At 34.6% G+C, this 19,176-nt stretch overlaps 1 protein-coding gene across 2 annotated transcripts in view; it reads right to left on the bottom strand.

Moving 5' to 3' along the window:
* Window positions 1-260: 260 nt before the first annotated feature.
* Window positions 261-19,176, bottom strand: part of LOC306861267 (myosin-binding protein C, slow-type-like) — a 38,849-nt gene continuing 19,933 nt past the window's right edge. Inside the window, exons 9-27 of one of the 2 annotated variants that reach the window (XM_079403451.1) lie at window positions 18,382-18,506; window positions 18,139-18,244; window positions 17,875-18,041; window positions 17,562-17,727; window positions 13,569-13,675; window positions 13,343-13,479; window positions 13,094-13,253; window positions 12,912-13,016; window positions 12,403-12,591; window positions 10,436-10,570; window positions 10,178-10,345; window positions 9,961-10,049; window positions 9,681-9,873; window positions 8,926-9,065; window positions 8,605-8,764; window positions 6,788-6,924; window positions 5,136-5,322; window positions 3,600-3,639; window positions 261-938 (exon numbers count right to left, since the gene is read on the bottom strand). In XM_079403451.1, coding sequence (XP_079259577.1) covers window positions 3,623-3,639; window positions 5,136-5,322; window positions 6,788-6,924; window positions 8,605-8,764; window positions 8,926-9,065; window positions 9,681-9,873; window positions 9,961-10,049; window positions 10,178-10,345; window positions 10,436-10,570; window positions 12,403-12,591; window positions 12,912-13,016; window positions 13,094-13,253; window positions 13,343-13,479; window positions 13,569-13,675; window positions 17,562-17,727; window positions 17,875-18,041; window positions 18,139-18,244; window positions 18,382-18,506 — 2,488 coding nt within the window. In that variant the 3' untranslated portion in view covers window positions 261-938; window positions 3,600-3,622. The remainder of the gene's footprint in view (window positions 939-3,599; window positions 3,640-5,135; window positions 5,323-6,787; window positions 6,925-8,604; window positions 8,765-8,925; window positions 9,066-9,680; window positions 9,874-9,960; window positions 10,050-10,177; window positions 10,346-10,435; window positions 10,571-12,402; window positions 12,592-12,911; window positions 13,017-13,093; window positions 13,254-13,342; window positions 13,480-13,568; window positions 13,676-17,561; window positions 17,728-17,874; window positions 18,042-18,138; window positions 18,245-18,381; window positions 18,507-19,176) is intronic. The other variant, XM_079403450.1, reaches the window with a different exon arrangement.

The following is a 19,176-nucleotide window of genomic DNA, read 5'->3' as shown; positions in this document are numbered from 1 at the left end:
GTCTGTTTAAAATGCTGTCCAATTTGTGCACAAATATTTATAGGTAACTCGACTGCAATTCCTAATGGAAATTCCAGTGCTTGCAAGGTCGCAAAAAAATAGGTTTTAGTTTTTATTAAAATATATTTAGAAATTATTTCAACATTAATATAGACGGAGATGGAAATGTAGTATGCAAACATCTTTTGTGCCCAAAGAACAGTGTTTTTGTATTATCAATAATATAGTTCTTTAAAACAAAAAAGAAACCATTGTTTTTTATACAGAGACATTTATTCAACTGTCATGCTAAAATTAACATTGGCTTGTACTATCAAGTATCCTTAGACAAATGCAACATTTTCTGTAACGTTCAGATCTTGTCTCATGTCTGATGATAGTTGCACAGTATTGATATTGCATATCTAAGTGGATTTCAGTACATTCATTAAAAACTCAGGGGGAAATCAAACAAGAAAAGAAAATAAAGACAGAAACAGCAAAACCCAGACTTGTGCTCATTTCGGACCACACTTGTCTTTCAAACCCAGAAAAACATAAATGAACCACATTGCCATATCTGTAACTGACTGCTCTAGATTTTCCACAATAAAATTTCTATTTGTGATATATTTTGAAGCAACCATCCAGTTTACTGAAGTCATGCAATTTCCAGTGGCATTTCTTAAAACATAGCTTTACATGATCGCAGTGACAGATGCAGAGTTTTCTGGAACTATCCATGTCTGAACACAGCATACCATGCCAAAGTTTAGACACATGTGCCATTATTTGTAGTAGTGACAGGAATTTCTGGGTAAGCATTGGGTGAGTCAGCCCTCAGATGGATCCTTTCTTCTCTGACTCTGACTTCTCAGAGGTCTTAGACTCGTTCATGTACTTATCAATGAGGTGTAAGGGAACGCCTCGCTTCATCAGCTCAAAGAACGTAAAACCTCCTGAAAAAGGGGAAAGATAGACTGTCAGAGTGGTGACACTGAAAACAATGACATTTTTTAATATGTATTTGTTCTTCATTACATATAGCAGCCTAGAAAGTATTTGGACATGTAAGCCACATTTAAAAATGTCTAAATGTCTTTGAACTATATAACAAAATTGCCTAGTGATACTCATAGAAAAGACAACACTTCACAAAAATATATGTTTTAATAATAGATAAACTAGCATTCGCCAAGACACCTGTGTGAACTTGAGGAGAACTGTCTTCAAACATCCCCCAAAAAAAAGTCCAAACATAATTTTTTTGAAGATCACTGTTCTTGTGAAAAAGAACATTATTTTTAGCATACTATAAATAAATTAATAAATCAAATAAAAAATTGAAAACATATACTTTCAAAGAATATATTTCAGTGTAAACTGAATGTTTTCTGGTATTCTGACATTTAATTACATGTTACTTGCATTAAATTAAAATTCATTATAGTAAATATGTATATTAAATGCAATTAGTTGAACTTAGTTGTGCTCTTTTGACTCAAGTTGGTAGACTTAAGTACATCTTTATATATAATTTCATAATTACATATGTTGTCTTTGAAATATAATAAAAGTATATCACTGAATGTACTGACAAAATATTCTTTAATGTCATTTCTATTGAAACTTTTATTAATTTAAATATATTTAAATATACACATTTGTGAAGCTGCAATTTAGTACATTTAAAATATATTAACTTTAAATGTAATATTGAATAACACACAACAGTAAAAATTATAACCAAATAGTTTACATGAGTTTTAGTATGTTATCAACACTTGAAAATAAGTGTACGTCTTTACAGCACAGCATACGATTATTAAAACATAATGATTAAAATCTACTTTTAAGTAAAATGTTTAATTACAAAGTGCACTGTTTAAAAAATTACTTGTGTTAAGAAACGCTCTCTTTAAGTACACTTTAGAGGCTTTTATTTCATTATTATATTATCAATAAGTATTTTTTTAACATATACTTTTAGGATTAAAAGTACAGTACAAGTGCACAGTCAATACAATTAAGTGAACTATTTTTATTTTTATAAGGGTTGGTTTGTTATTTTCCAATATAAAGACATTCAAGCTTTTAAGTGTGACTTAAATGTCCAAAAACCTTTTAGGCCATTCAGAGAGAAGAGGTAGAGATGGACAAAAAGTGTGGAAAAGAGGAGAAGGACAACATTAAAATCAGGACAGGAATTTGTCAGTGTTCGGCAGGTGCAGCACAAATGTTGAGGCAGTGAGTACAATCATCTTGCAAGTTTTTGCAACTACTGAGGCGCTCATAACTCATTTCATCGTTGCGTGTCTTTTCATTGCTTGCTGTAGCATGTTGAGCTGCATGGGCAGTTGAATGTGCTCTAAATTAGACTGCATTATGCAATATGACCACCGTTATAAATATACAAAGCATATATTACCAGTGGAAGCATTTGCAGAAATAAATAATACATCAGAGTTGAGTGTTTCTTGAGCAGGGATGCTAGTCTTGACTTTGTTTTGAATCTGACTGCTTGATCTCAAAGGAAAGAGATACCTCATCCCATTTTGTGATAGTTTTTTCTAAAATTGCTAGGTTTTAACTTTACAATCTGGTTTAACCATGCATTAAACATTTTTATATGTAACAAGTAAAGTATCATGTTACTTGTTACATTTATATTGTCAATTAATTAATTCACATTAATTTACATTTGAATTCTCCCCTTTTACCCATATTGGGTGGAATAGGGATATAAGGCGCACAAGTATTTTTGTTTGTTGTAATATGTGTGTGCATGTTGGATATTGATCTTTCATGCTTCCTTGACGTACAGAGTGCAACATTTTTTTCACCTACACCAAGATTTATGGTTTTAAAACTTCAAAATAATGCTGGTAAATAAAAATAAAAAGTCCTTTTGTGGTATAGTCTGCATGTCATTGCATGCAAATTATGTTTGGGGACACAAACACTTAAAGTAGCACATCATAAAGTAGCATTTCCAGTGTAAAAATGGCTGCAAGCCAAGCATAGAGCTTCCATTCTGGAGAAGAAAAGAGTCTCAGTTAGATGCTGTTGAGAAAAAGTAACAAAAAAGTAATTTAGCACATATTCATAATGAGTTTTTATAAAGAGTGACTGTAAAAAAAAACAGAAAAAAAGTTGAGCCAACTTAAAATTTTAAGGCAACCAGCTTCAGCAGATTTTTGAGTTTTCTCAACTTGTTATTTTAAGTTTATACAACAAAAAGTTGAGAATCCCCTACAAAAATAAGTTGAAAGAACTCAAAAATCTGCTGAAGCTGGTTGCCTTAAAATTTTAAGTTGGCTCAACTTTTTTTCTTTTTTTTTTTACAGTGTAGCGCAATATTGTAATATTCCCCAATACTGGTTGACTTTGTCAAAAGCATGCACAGTATAAATTCTGTATGGATATAGCAGTTTAAATTTAAACTGTTTCTTGGAGTTCTTGTAGAATCCTGTAAAACATTCTTGAGTCAGAAATATAATATTCTTGAATTTTAGGGCATTACACACCAGCAAAGAGCAAAAGCAGGATTACTGGCAGCTAAGGGATGCAGAATGAATGAAAAATAAGCTTCATATGCCCGAAACCATATGAAAGCTTACCTTGAATGAGAACAACACAGTAACTATTCCTGAGTGATGGCTGGGGAGAAAAGAAAATACGGATTAAACCCAAAGTTTACATGAGGGAGTTATATGTGCCTCAGGGTACATCTCTGACTTAGTCATTACAGATTTAACATGAAGGAGTTAAAGGACATACCACAGTCTACCGAGAGGGAAACAGCAATATGGCAATGTATGACAGAGTATGAAAACATGTCAGCACATGATACAAAATGCAAACATTGGTATGTAATCATAGATTTTATCAGGTCCAGGATTTTTCACAGACCTGTTAAACAATGTTACTGTGTGCTTCTGCAGTCTGTTGCATCATGGGATGTGTGGTCCAGTGGCAGTGATAAAATGAAATTGCTTTGGATTTGCTGCATGCTGTTGCAAATTCTCAGTTTATGCTAGTTATGCCAGAATAACAACATACTGAAATGGTCATATTTTGTTGAGAGAGGTCTTGCAAAAAGATCATGGCTGCACACAATGTATAAATGTGTCTGGAGACGGAAAAAAATATCTAAATGTATCTACTGTATCTATCTTACATTTTTATTTGTATAATATTTTAATAAAAAATAAATACATATTTAAAGGTAGAGATCAATAGCTCAAAATAGCTTCAAATGTAAATGGAATTAACATAGCATTTATTATTAATGGCATTTATTTTATTGGACATGATAACGGATTGAGAGATATTTTTATAGTTTCTTATTATTCTTCTTATTTTTTTATTAAATCAGCCTGATATGATCTTTAGCCTTTTTTTGGTAAGATTTTATTCTCATTAATGCTCAAAAACTGAATTATTGTGAGTGCATTAATTAAATGTTAATAAGATTGTAATTAAATACTTTGATTGAGAGCCTTAGTAATAATATATTTTAATATTATAAATGAATTACTTAAGTATTTATATTGTTTAATTGCTATGCTGGCATATTGTCTAATGTAAGAAACAATAGAGTCTTGCCATAATGAAGGCTTTGTTTGTTGTAGAAACAAAATATGACAAAAAGCTGTACAGTAACACTATAAAAAGTGAAGAATATCAACAAAAAGTATGATACATCGAATAAATATAAATGAAAGGAATAGATAAAGAGCACTGAATCTTTTACCATATGGCTTCCCTATACTTACCCAGGAAATCCTCAGAAGACATTGAGAATGCTCATTTTACCAATCAAAAAAGATCTTGCGCATATTAATTGGTTGGTTGCCAGTAAATACAGTGTGTAGGTCGGTAAGCAACTCTTGGCAGGTTATTCCACTTCAAATCAAGTATAATATGCTATACTGAAGCAGTTAATTAGCAACACAGTACATCCTCATAAAGCAGGGGTGCCCAATCCTGTTTCTGCAGATCTACCTTCCTAGAAAGTTAATCTCCAACCCAGATCAAACACAAATGAATCAGGTAATTATTATCCTCAGAAGCACTTGATTATTACAAAAAGGTGTGTTTGATCAGGGTTGGATCTGAACTCCACAGATGATCATTTTAATACACAGACTAACCTTTGACCTCTAGTTTGCAGTCCACCTGAGCCTCTCCGAGGTCATTGACAGCCTTGCAGGTGTAAACACCTCCGTCAAACGGGCTGGGCTTGCGGATCTCAAGCGTACACACACCCTGGTTGCTGAACATGCGGTAACGTGGGTCATCTATGATGGTAATCTTGTTTTTCATCCAGATTACTTTAGGCTGTGAGCAGTAATGGAGTAAAGTATGAGAACACGGTAAACAACAGATAACATTACTGGTGAAGAGGAACCAAAGCAACATCAATCTATCAAACACGTGGAGTGAAAACTGCTACTCTTCTCACATATAGCTGCAGTAGAGTATTGAGTGACAGAAAGGCAATATGCTCAAAGATTATAACTAGCAGGTGCTGTTAAGCCCATTGGGACACTCGCAGGTCAGGCCACAAAGAGCTAAATACAGGTGTAAAGCTATGAGCACATGGTTGGAGCCAGGCAGAATCAAAGACTTTCTCAGAACTTGAAAGAACCAGAGAGATATGCATCAGAACCTTGTGTCAGCCAATAGGTTTTCATGGGTACTTAGACATTCATGCATATTGTTTTTCAATATATGTCATTTTAGCCCCTTTTATCTGCACTTCAGATCACTTAGCAAGGATTGAGTTTCTTTGACCCTGTGATCCGATTACTCAAATTATATTCAGAGGTTGTCAGAAACTCATGTGACCATGTTGCATTTGAATGCTAATGAATACATCCTAATGTGTCTGTGAAAGATTGCGTACTCATATGTAAATCAACGTTGAGCTAAAAATGAGGGTTTTAAACTTTGCAGTTAAAATGCAGCTTAAATTACTGGACCAAATATTCCTTAATATCATCATCATAATTGTTTTATTTATTTTTTATTTATCTATTATTATTTTATTTTAACATTATTTATATTGTTATTATTTGACTTGATTTCCTTTTCTTCTTCTTTCTGCCTATGTGTGTAATACGAAATGAAGAATACTTTAACTTTGAAAAATCCTTAAAAATAAAGTATTTTAAAAATGCAGCTTAAATGGAAACAATCAAAAAAAATATTGATGTTTCATTTATACAAAGACTTATGCAATATTCACTAGCACAGATCATTTGCTTTGAATAAAGACTTGTTTTCAGTAATAAATGCTTTTATTTAGCAAGGACACATTAAGTTGACCAAAAGTGACAGTAAAGTTTCTTAAAACATTTTTTCAAAAGATTTCTATTTTATATAAATGCTTTCAATTCATCACAGAATCCTGAAACAAAATGTATCATGGTTTCCACAAAAACATTAATATTATTAATAAGAAAAGTTCTTTGAGCACCAAATCACCATATTAGAATATCATATCACATAATAGGATCATGTGAGTAATGGCTGCTGAAAATTCAGCTTTGTCATCACAGGAATAAATTACATTTTAAATATATTCAAACAGAAATTTTATTTTAAATTTGGAATAATATTTCACAATAGGTAGTGTAGATCACACGAAGCATCCATTCATCCATCCAAGTCCTCAACTAAAATAACATTTTATGTCATTTTTGGCGATATTATATAATTCAAACAGGCTATATTTAAAATCATGAGGCAAAAGAACACATTTGAAATAGCTTTCTAGTAGAGTGTCCTGTCAGTCACCTACCCGAGGATTGGCGCGCACGCTGCAGTTTAGGGTGGCGTTGTACCCAGCAATGGCGAAGGTGTTGATAAGCGGCTGAGTGAAAGCGGGTGGCTCGGTGAAGTCACGGTCATTATACTCTGGGATTTTCAGATGCAAGCCTGATTGAGAGTGAAAGTGAGAGAAAGTGCGAGAGGAAGAGGAGGAGGAGGAAGAGTGAGAGGGGAAGGGAAAGTGGGACTTTGCATGATACGAGCCGTGAGCTGTATCATGGGGGAATTTCCCTTATGTGATGAGGAAGAGACAACATTTATCATCAGCATTGGCAAAGTGTGACACACAGTCTGTTAAAGATATAATCTGCACTTGGTTATTGTCTCTCTGGTAATTTGTGGAAAATAAACAAATCTTTGTGTTTGTAGCTTATAGGGAGAGTCTATGTAGACAAATCAGGCACAAGTATCAAATTTGTGAAGTTACTACAAATTGCAGATCATACCTTTAACATTCCAGTAAAGCCTTTAAAGGTCCCTTGAGTCAAAACTCAGACTTTACACCAGGTGCGCAATCCTGCTCAAACTCCAAACCTTGATTAGCCTTGTTTAGTTGATATGCAAACTCTGCAGGAATGTGTCCTAATCTACATAAGACTAGAATTAGTGTTTACCAATATTGTTGTTTTAGCCTTATTTATAAACTATTATAGTTTTTATTAATTCCTTTTTATTTTTGTTTTCATTTTTAATTTCAAATTTAGTTTAATTTTTTATAATTTATTTATATTTTATATTGTTTCTGCTTCATTCCAATTGATTTTTTTTTTTTTTTTATAGTTTTATTAACAATAGCAACACTAGTGCCAAATCTACAGTAGTATGTTAATAGTTCTGTTGGATTCTGAAGTGTGCATTTGTGCTAAGAAGCCAATATCCCCCACCAGACTTTACACAAATTGTACAAAACACAGTGAGAGTTTTTTAAGTGAGGATTTGAGGCTGTGAATTTAGCTAGCGGTGTGTAGCAAGAGGGCCTGTGATATCAAGATCCTGTCCTTCTAAACATTCAAAGATATTGAATATTTAGAAGGACACGTCAACATACATGCTTTTAGTGCAATATACCTATTCATATTGGGACAAAGCCTTCACTTTAAGGAGCAGGACTAAACAACCCTTCATTGCACCATGTCCAGGGACATGCATTTCAATTAAAAGCCTGACTAAATATATAAAGACACACCAAGCAGGATGTTGATTAGTAAATTAGTGTTAATTAGGACATCAGCCCTCAGGTACAAAGGCTGTAAACTCCCCTGTGATTTCTCAGATATAAAAAAAAAAAAAAAAAAACATAATGCAGTTCCACATCAGCCAGGCCTAAATTAGTACTAAAAAGCTAATTTGTTAGGCTTAAGAAAACTGCTGTAAGTGATTTCTGCACCAGAAGCAAAAGCACCAAAAATAAAGGATTGTTTTAATTTCCATTCATTCTTTTGGTAGATAGTTTTATCCAGATCAACTTAGTGCATTTAAGGTTTATTTTGTTTTGTTTTGACATTGTGAATACCATACCAGCAACAGGAATGCAGAAACACTCCCTCCAGTAGTCCCGCCCCAAATACACACCATTGGCTGAGGTTGGAAGTGGGCAAGTTTTATGATTGGCTAAAATGCACAGATTCTATTTTGCCGTTTACCGTGCTGTCATAGTTTAATTCTCAGGATACCCAGACATTATATAAGTGGTATTCCATTAAAAAACAAAAAACAAACCAAAATGCATGGAAAAGTATTTAGACAAGCAGTTAATTTACAGAGTAGTAGAGCGGAGCAGAGCCTTACCTTCTTTCACGATCAAAGCACTGTCTTTAGTGGCAGTGGCACTTTCACTTAAGCCCACCATGTTCTCTGAGTAGATCCTGAAGAAATACTCATTACCGACCACCAGATCTGAGATTGTGATGCAGGTACGATGGTAGTGCTCTATACATGTGTACCACTCCTGTGACACACACACATGCTAATCAGTCTTTTTGTCCTCTTAAAACTTAAAACTACTACATTACAAAAAAGTTACATTATTGGAAAAACAGCAGAATATATATGTTTGAAATCTGTGTTAAATATGAGTATCATAGAAGTACAGTGAAGGTTTTTTCAGACCATTGTCTTTTTATCAGCTTTCTGGATGGTGTAGCCGATTATGGGAGCATTGCCGTTGTCCTTGGGTGGGTTCCAGTCAAGTGCTACATTATTCCCCCAGACTTCTTCGATCTTTACAGCCTGTGGTGGGCCTGGAAGATCTGGGACAGGCAGCAAAAGAAAATGTTCAATGGTGCTTCGATGGAGAACATGGTGGACTTAGGTTAGCTTTACTTCATGTATTTCTTAGAATTATATTTTAAATATATATTTCTTATTAATACTTTAGCATTAATAGCAATATTTCTAGCATTAGCACAATATATTTAACATTTAGCAGTGTTGGTATTGTTAACTAAAACTTAAACATTGTTTCATAATTGAAATTAATCTGAAACACTGTTAAATGAATAAATGTTATATAAATATGAATATTTATGTAAATATCCGATATTTGTTAAATAAATTAGAAATGTCACCTTGACAATGAACTTAAAATAAGTTTAATTTAAAATTCTAAAATTGCTTCAAAAACTGAAAGAAATTCTTTCAAATTTTATAAAAAAAATAAAAATGACAAAAGCACATAACAAAATGACTAAAACTTAAATTTAAATCAAAATAAAAACTGAAAAAAAGCTCACTCAAAGTATAAATAACACAACAACGTTATATGAATTATACTAAAAAACACTGTCAATATTACAGACTTATGAAGACTTTCCTTTCAAAACAGTTTACTTTTTTTTTTTTTTTTTGCATTTTCCTTAACTAACCGACTATCTGGATGTCCAGCATGGCCGTGTCGATATGATTCTCCACTTGTACACTCAGTTCGTATTTTCCAGAGTGTTTGCGCTCAGCTTTGCGGATGAACATGATGCTGTCACAATCTGAGTTGCGAATGCTGATGGTTTGTTCAATCGGCTGACCCTCCTTCAACCAGTTGACTTTTGGCCTTGGTTTACCCTAGAAAAAACAAAAAACATTTTGAAGTTTTCTTTTGTGAGAGGAGGAATTCATGAGAGGGTTTATCATCATGATCTGTTGGCTCACCACAAATGGCACGACGAGGTTGACGACTTCGCCAACCTTTCGAATGTACGTCTGCTTCAAGTGTCGAGGTATGCGAATCTTAGGAGGCTCTGCCAAACAAACAAGAGAGCATAACCAGAACAAGCTGAAAACATCTGTATAACCATAAATAATTACTATTAATGTAAATTATATATGCTATTAGTTTAAATTGTGAAATGTGGCAGCAGGCTCTCACCGATAACCTCTTTGACTAGTATGGAGTGTTGGGTTGTGCGTGGTGGACTGGCCCCAGCAGCATTTATGGCCTTGACACGCACCAAGATCTTGGCCTCCACTGGCAGACCGGTTATAGTGTACCTCGTTTTTTCAGTCAGCTCTTTATTAGCAAGTATCCATTCATCAGCTGTCAAATAGAGTATTGCATAAGCACAAAAACACATGAACACCCACCAGTGGAGAACAACTTATGCAAAGCATATGTTTATAGTCTTACTTCCTTCGATGCAGTATTCAACTTGGTAGCCATCAAGTCCAGCGGCACCGATGGTGTCTGGGGGTCTCCACTTCATGGTCACTGTGTTATCTGTAACGTCATCCACCACCAGCATTGTAGGTTCACTGGTCACAGCTAGTGAATGTATTAAATGAAGGTAGTGATTAGTGTTGCTGAATATTTTGTCATATTTTCAGTTCATTTTCTAAACATAAAACAAAATTTATTGTAAAATAACTAGTGTAAAAAAAATGTTTAAATGTATCCTTAGATATATAATTTCCTATTTTTATTTTTCCCTATTTACTTTTGATAAATGTTGTAAGTCTCAATGTTTTTTACAGTTAATAGTCTTTGCATAATTTCTTTTTTTTATTATTTTTTTTTATTCAGCCTTATGCTTAATTTCTTTCTGCATTTTTTCTTTTTATTTTTTTAATTGTGTAATAATTAGTTTTACTACATGTATTCACACAATATCTTTGCATAATCTAAAACTTTAAACATATATATTTCAAATGTATCATTAATATTTTTTTTCTCAGTTTTGTTCATTAAAACTTGATTCCCACATTCAGGTGTTTGATAAACTCTCAAGACATTGTTTAAATGCATCCTTAGATGTTAATTCTTGTTTTTTCATCTGTTTATATGAACAAGTGTAATAATAAGTGTTTCTGAATTTTTTCAGACAATATCTTTTGCAGAATTTGTTCTGAAATAACTGCAAAATATATATTTCTCAGGTTTACTCTTAGATGCATAAATTAATTTTTTTCTATATATTTTTTCTCTGTTTATTTTGAATAATATAATATATATTAATATATTATAATATAATATTCCCATTCTATCATCTATAGCACAAGTGTATATACAATTTCAATTATTTTTCTTTTTCATTTTTTGTTTATTTATATTTACATATGTGTATTTTTTATTCTCATCTTAATTTTATTGTCTGTGTGTCATTGATGTCTCTGTGAACTGGAAGCTTATGACGCTGAAACAAATTCCTTGTATGCGCAAGTATGCTTGGCAATAAAAGCTCTTTCTGATTCTGATTCTGATATAATAATTAGTTACTTAATTTTTACAGCCAATATTTCCCATAATTTGTTCTCAATCCATAAAAATAAATATTTCAATTGATGGTTTCTATTTGTTTTCTCTATTTATTTTGATTAAAAAAAGCTTGATTCCCACATTCAAAAGTTTTTAATGTACACTGAAGAATCTATAAAATCTATGCGTTACACTACTGCCACTGTGACCCTACATTATTTGATCAAGCTTTAGATCTTTCTGATTGAAGGAACAATTTATCCAATTTATAATTCCTTCTTGTTCTTTATTTGTTCATTATTTACTAATATTACAAATTATTTCCCCTGAAACACACACACACACACACAAATTCTTTATGACTATTAATAAAAATAGATAAAATGACTATTCCTTTAACCATACAATGATGGCCACACATGTGTACCCCCGAACACAAACACACGTGAGAGAAGATCTCTCATATCTCACTGGTATGTCATGAGTTTCACTAGGGTTTCTCATTAGTCTGGACTCTTCTATTCTCACGCAACTCTTCATGTCTTAGCTGTGACTGAAGCAGAGACTGCGTCTGATCTCATAACATTATAATCCACAGATGGTTTGGCAGCTATTATAAAGTCGTACTCAGTATCTTCTAAATCTCAGGCCTGTCCTGTGGAGGTCACAGACCGAATGTTTTGGATGCTGGTGTTAGCACATCAACACCTGTTACATAGGAACCCGAAAGGGAACGGAAAAGCTCTGGTGTCTCTGCAGTGTCTTTGTCTCTCTTAATGGGATATGCGTAAATTATCATGCTGTGTGTTATGTTACATAATAGACACAGCACTCATGACATAACTGATTTGAAGAGACACAAAATCCCATTGATAATTCAGATGGGCCACTGGTGTACTCACCCAGGGGAATGAAAGGTTTGGAGGGTTCACTGGGTTTGGAGACACCGATAGCGTTAACCGCAAAGATTCGCACCTCGTATGGCACACCTTCAATCATCTTTTTTGGCTCGAAGGTGGTCTCTTTGCAAAGGTCGAAGTTCAGCCTCATCCATCGAGAGCTCTGTTTCTTCTTTCGCTCAATGAAGTATCCTGTGTTATGTCAACAAAATTTGATTTATCACAATGTGATCGATGATTCCAAAGTTGTTGTTTAAAAAAAATTAAAAAAATAATTTATTACATTTTTCAAAAGTGACAGCAAAGATTTGTATTGTTACAAAGGATTTATTTTTCAAATAAATGCTGTTAATTTAAACTTCTTATTTTTCAAAGAATCCAGAAAAAAAATGTCCACAAAAATATTCTGTAGCACATCCATTTTTTAATAACAATAGTAATAAGAAAGGTTTCTTGAACACCAAATCAGCATATTAGACTGAGTTCCGAAGGATCATGTGAAGTTGATTTACCAAGGATGGGGGAACCACCATCATAGCGTGGCGGCTCCCATGTCATAGTGCACCAATCTCCACCCACATCAGTAACCAGAGGAGCCTCAGGGGGATCTGGGATATCTACATAAAGCAAAATATTGTACGATTTACAGTGCCGTCACCCAAACAAACATTGTTTTCAGGGTAAAGTGTCTTACCTACAACTTTGATTTTAACACTAGCTGTGTCCTCTCCAGCTTCGTTCTGAAGGACGATCTTGTAGTTTCCGGTATCTTCTCTTTCTGCAATATCAATAGTGAGGCAGGTGTGGTCTGCAAATGTCTCTGCGCGAACACGATTTCCTGAGTCAAGGATGACCTGAAACAACCCATGAGTCCAGTTTAATCCAGGTGTTATATATTTCAATTTTTTCTTCAGTCGTCATTTTTGTACTCCTCTCTACTCACCCGTTCTCCCTTCATCCACACGACTCTGGGTGCCGGTTCTCCACTAATAGGGATCTCCAGGCGGAGTTTGTTTCCAGCCACAATGGTCACCGTGTTGTCCTGGACATTCAGTGCCTCTAAATGCACCCTGGGAGGGTCTGCAGAGTTGATCCAAATGGCATTCTTTCAGAGAGCTTATTAGCATAAATATGATATGCATTAAAGAACTTTTGGATTGTTGCTGTACCTATGATGTGCACTTTGGCAGACAGCGTCTGTGTGTATCCCTCAGGAACAAAGGTATAGTCGCCGGCATCATTAATAGTGGAGCTCTCAATGTCAAGGCTGTGATTCCTGTAAGTTGAAAAGAAAGCACAAATCAAAAATAAATCTATGGAAGCCCATTTCCACCACAGAATAATAAAAAATAATTGTGTCTTTTTATCTCACAATTTTTCTCACAACTTATATATTACAAATCTGACTTTTTTCCTCAATTCTGGGTTGCGAGAAGTAAAATTCAGAGAAGTCCAATTGATGATATGGTGGCCAGGTAGTGCACAACACAACGAAATCTCCACAACACAACAAATAGGACTAATTTCATTGTGTTGTGGCTTGTTTCAATTGTGTTGTGCTAATTTCATTGTGCTGTGACTTGTTTCAGATGTGTTGTGCTAATTTCGTTGTGTTGTGACTTGTTTCAGTTGTGTTGTGCTAATTTCGTTGTGTTGTGACTTGTTTCAGTTGTGTTGTGCTAATTTCGTTGTGTTGTGACTTGTTTCAGTTGTGTTGTGCTAATTTCGTTGTGTTGTGACTTGTTTCAGTTGTGTTGTGCTAATTTCGTTGTGTTGTGACTTGTTTCAGTTGTGTTGTGCTAATTTCATTGTGTTGTGGCTTGTTTCAATTGTGTTGTGCTAATTTCATTGTGTTGTGGCTTGTTTCAGTTGTGTTGTGCTAATTTCGTTGTGTTGTGGCTTGTTTCAGTTGTGTTGTGCTAATTGTGTTGTGGCTTGTTTCAGTTGTGTTGTGCTAATTTCATTGTGTTGTGGCTTGTTTCAGTTGTGTTGTGCTAATTTCGTTGTGTTGTGACTTGTTTCAGTTGTGTTGTGCTAATTTCGTTGTGTTGTGACTTGTTTCAGTTGTGTTGTGCTAATTTCGTTGTGTTGTGACTTGTTTCAGTTGTGTTGTGCTAATTTCATTGTGTTGTGACTTGTTTCAGTTGTGTTGTGCTAATTTCATTGTGTTGTGACTTGTTTCAGTTGTGTTGTGCTAATTTCATTGTGTTGTGACTTGTTTCAGTTGTGTTGTGCTAATTTCATTGTGTTGTGACTTGTTTCAGTTGTGTTGTGCTAATTTCATTGTGTTGTGACTTGTTTCAGTTGTGTTGTGCTAATTTCATTGTGTTGTGGCTTGTTTCAATTGTGTTGTGCTAATTTCATTGTGTTGTGACTTGTTTCAGTTGTGTTGTGCTAATTTCATTGTGTTGTGGCTTGTTTCAATTGTATTGTGCTAATTCTGTTGTGCTAATTTCATTGTGTTGTGCTAATTTCATTGTGTTGTGACTTGATTCAATTGTGTTGTGCTAATTTCATTGTGTTGTGACTTGTTTCAGTTGTGTTGTGCTAATTTCATTGTGTTGTGGCTTGTTTCAATTGTGTTGTGCTAATATCATTGTGTTGTGACTTGTTTCAGTTGTGTTGTGCTAATTTCGTTGTGTTGTGGCTTGTTTCAATTGTGTTGTGCTAATATCATTGTGTTGTGACTTGTTTCAGTTGTGTTGTGCTAATTTCGTTGTGTTGTGACTTGTTTCAGTTGTGTTGTGCTAATTTCATTGTGTTGTGACTTGTTTCAGTTGTGTTGTACTAATTTCATTGTGTTGTGACTTGTTTCAGTTGTGTTGTACTAATTTCATTGTGTTGTGACTTGTTTCAGTTGTGTTGTGCTAATTTCGTTGTGTTGTGACTTGTTTCAGTTGTGTTGTGCTAATTTCATTGTGTTGTGACTTGTTTCAGTTGTGTTGTGCTAATTTCATTGTGTTGTGACTTGTTTCAGTTGTGTTGTGCTAATTTCGTTGTGTTGTGACTTGTTTCAGTTGTGTTGTGCTAATTTCGTTGTGTTGTGACTTGTTTCAGTTGTGTTGTGCTAATTTCATTGTGTTGTGACTTGTTTCAGTTGTGTTGTGCTAATTTCATTGTGTTGTGACTTGTTTCAGTTGTGTTGTGCTAATTTCGTTGTGTTGTGACTTGTTTCAGTTGTGTTGTGCTAATTTCGTTGTGTTGTGACTTGTTTCAGTTGTGTTGTGCTAATTTCATTGTGTTGTGACTTGTTTCAGTTGTGTTGTGCTAATTTCGTTGTGTTGTGACTTGTTTCAGTTGTGTTGTGCTAATTTCATTGTGTTGTGACTTGTTTCAGTTGTGTTGTACTAATTTCATTGTGTTGTGACTTGTTTCAGTTGTGTTGTACTAATTTCATTGTGTTGTGACTTGTTTCAGTTGTGTTGTGCTAATTTCATTGTGTTGTGGCTTGTTTCAATTGTGTTGTGCTAATATCATTGTGTTGTGACTTGTTTCAGTTGTGTTGTGCTAATTTCATTGTGTTGTGGCTTGTTTCAATTGTGTTGTGCTAATATCGTTGTGTTGTGACTTGTTTCAGTTGTGTTGTGCTAATTTCGTTGTGTTGTGACTTGTTTCAGTTGTGTTGTGCTAATATCGTTGTGTTGTGACTTGTTTCAGTTGTGTTGTGCTAATTTCGTTGTGTTGTGACTTGTTTCAGTTGTGTTGTGCTAATTTCGTTGTGTTGTGACTTGTTTCAGTTGTGTTGTACTAATTTCGTTGTGTTGTGACTTGTTTCAGTTGTGTTGTGCTAATTTCGTTGTGTTGTGACTTGTTTCAGTTGTGTTGTGCTAATTTCATTGTGTTGTGACTTGTTTCAGTTGTGTTGTGCTAATTTCATTGTGTTGTGACTTGTTTCAGTTGTGTTGTGCTAATTTCATTGTGTTGTGGCTTGTTTCAATTGTGTTGTGCTAATTTCATTGTGTTGTGACTTGTTTCAGTTGTGTTGTGCTAATTTCATTGTGTTGTGGCTTGTTTCAATTGTATTGTGCTAATTCTGTTGTGCTAATTTCATTGTGTTGTGCTAATTTCATTGTGTTGTGACTTGATTCAATTGTGTTGTGCTAATTTCATTGTGTTGTGACTTGTTTCAGTTGTGTTGTGCTAATTTCATTGTGTTGTGGCTTGTTTCAATTGTGTTGTGCTAATATCATTGTGTTGTGACTTGTTTCAGTTGTGTTGTGCTAATTTCGTTGTGTTGTGGCTTGTTTCAATTGTGTTGTGCTAATATCATTGTGTTGTGACTTGTTTCAGTTGTGTTGTGCTAATTTCATTGTGTTGTGGCTTGTTTCAATTGTGTTGTGCTAATATCATTGTGTTGTGACTTGTTTCAGTTGTGTTGTGCTAATTTCGTTGTGTTGTGACTTGTTTCAGTTGTGTTGTGCTAATTTCGTTGTGTTGTGACTTGTTTCAGTTGTGTTGTGCTAATTTCGTTGTGTTGTGACTTGTTTCAGTTGTGTTGTGCTAATTTCATTGTGTTGTGACTTGTTTCAGTTGTGTTGTGCTAATTTCATTGTGTTGTGACTTGTTTCAGTTGTGTTGTGCTAATTTCATTGTGTTGTGACTTGTTTCAGTTGTGTTGTGCTAATTTCATTGTGTTGTACACTACTGGGCCACTGTAGATATAAACTCACAATTGTGAGAAAAAGTCACAATTGTGAGATAGAAAGTTGAATTTTTTTATTTAAATTTTTATTCCATGGAAAAAAAAAGTTTTGCGAAAGAATTGCGAGGCAAATTTAGAATTTAGGGTAAAACTGGTAAAACTAAGATATAAGCTGAGTTTATATATCGCAATTCTATATTCAGTTTTTTAGGAATTAGGAGAAACAACAGTAAAATTAATTTATTAACAATAATATTAATGTCAATTCTGGTAGTTATATATTATATTATTATCTATTATAATTATATTAAGTATAATTATTATTATTATATAATTTATATAAAATGGAATTTGAAGTTGAGAACCACTATTAATTACATTCTTGGACCAGTAACAAACCAACTTAAAGTAGTCAAGATGGTTTTTGGAATATGGTGGTTGGTTGTCCATCTAGTGACCAGTACTTTTATACATGGTATATAGTTTTATAGTTTAATATTGAATGAGTAAAGTGGTGTACTTGGTTCTGTGTATAATGCTGAGGTGTTCGCTAGGCTGGATGAGCTGGCCGTTCTTGTACCAGCGGCCCGGGACGTTTCCAGGGTAAATCTCACAGTTCAATTTAAGAGGCTGACCCAACAACACTGTCGCACTCTGTAGATCCATTAAAATCTTCAGAGGCTTCACTGAATCATCCAATGGCAGGTAACAGGAAACAAAATTTAAAGACAAACATTAATAAACAGGAGAGTAAGGGTGAAATAAAGATGCTGTGGTTTTTGATTCAAATAGCTTTAGAAAGTTCCTTAAGGCAAATAGCAATATTATCATACGATCAACTTGAACGTGAGCTTCAGTGGTGCCCCCGGTGGCCATCAGGGAGTAGGTGCCAGTGTCGTCCTTAGTGGCATCATCAATCGTCAGCCAGTGTTTGGTCCCCTCGCTTTTCACACGGTACCGTGAGCGCACCCCTGTGGGGACCTCCACCCCATTCTTCATCCTGGACCAGACAGTCAGCAAAGAGGTGATGCCATTTTGCTTTGCTTGTTTAACACAATAATTGGGTTTTAAACACCTAAAATCTCCATTGCACATACCATTTAACTTTGGCTCCTTCCTCAGACACTTCACACTCCAGTTCAATTCTCTCGTTCACTGTGGTTTTTACCGGCTCCAGCTGTTTCACTATATTCACAGGCAGTTCTACATGGGAGGACCGAAGGAGTACATCATCAAATCATTGGCAGGCAGTGTTCAGGAATGATTTTATAAAACAATCAGCATTTATCAGTTCTGTCACTTTTTGAGCATGAAATCATAGGCTGGTAGGGTGGACGCACCTTTCACAAACAGTTCAGTGGTGCACTTCTCTTCTCCTGCAGTGACTGAGTAGGCAGCATCATCGTTTATCTGACAGTTGTTAATAACCATTATCCGCTGAGTGCCTTTGTGCTCAAAGATATACCTGCACAATCAATTCATTAGTTACTGGAAGTTAAGAGGCTGTTGAATTCCATAATTAAAAATCTAAGTTAGGAAAGAGAAAACAGAAATAATGTATATTGCACAGAAGTTAATTCTGGTCCTTTAATTTGATTGATCTGATTACTTGGCTCATAAATACACAAAACTTGACCCTGCTTTGGATTGTTTTGGGACTTTCTTCATTAGAAAATATAGACAAAATAACTGGTCATATTGTGTCTAAGTTGTGTATGTGCTGATATTCAGTACAATAACATTCTTACTTATGTGATGACTTTTTTTGTTATTCCATTCAACATATGCAATATATTATACTGTACATACAACATGGCACTGAAAGCATCTGAACAGACCTATACAGCAGAAATGCGCTTACTCCTTTGGTTCAGATAAACAAGACAGTCCTGAGGACTGGCTGACTTACTTCCTATTACTTTATGGTGAACAGAGGAGCCAGAACAGCCGGAGCACAGGATGGAGAAGGTGGAAGTGGAGGTTATGGCAGACAGGTGGAATCACCATTGCATAACAGACAGAAAGGGCAGATAGACATCATGCCTAGATCAAACATGGCTGGAAGAGCTATTAGTGTTACATTTATAGAGAGAGGGAGAGAGAGAAAGAGTAAAGCTAGAAGAAGAAAAAGAGAG

The sequence above is a fragment of the Barbus barbus genome (assembly GCF_936440315.1).
Source record: "Barbus barbus genome assembly, chromosome: 42".
Lineage (NCBI taxonomy): Eukaryota > Metazoa > Chordata > Actinopteri > Cypriniformes > Cyprinidae > Barbus > Barbus barbus.
The sequence above is the reverse complement of the archived record's forward strand: the minus strand, read 5'-3'. Positions and strand labels throughout refer to the sequence as shown.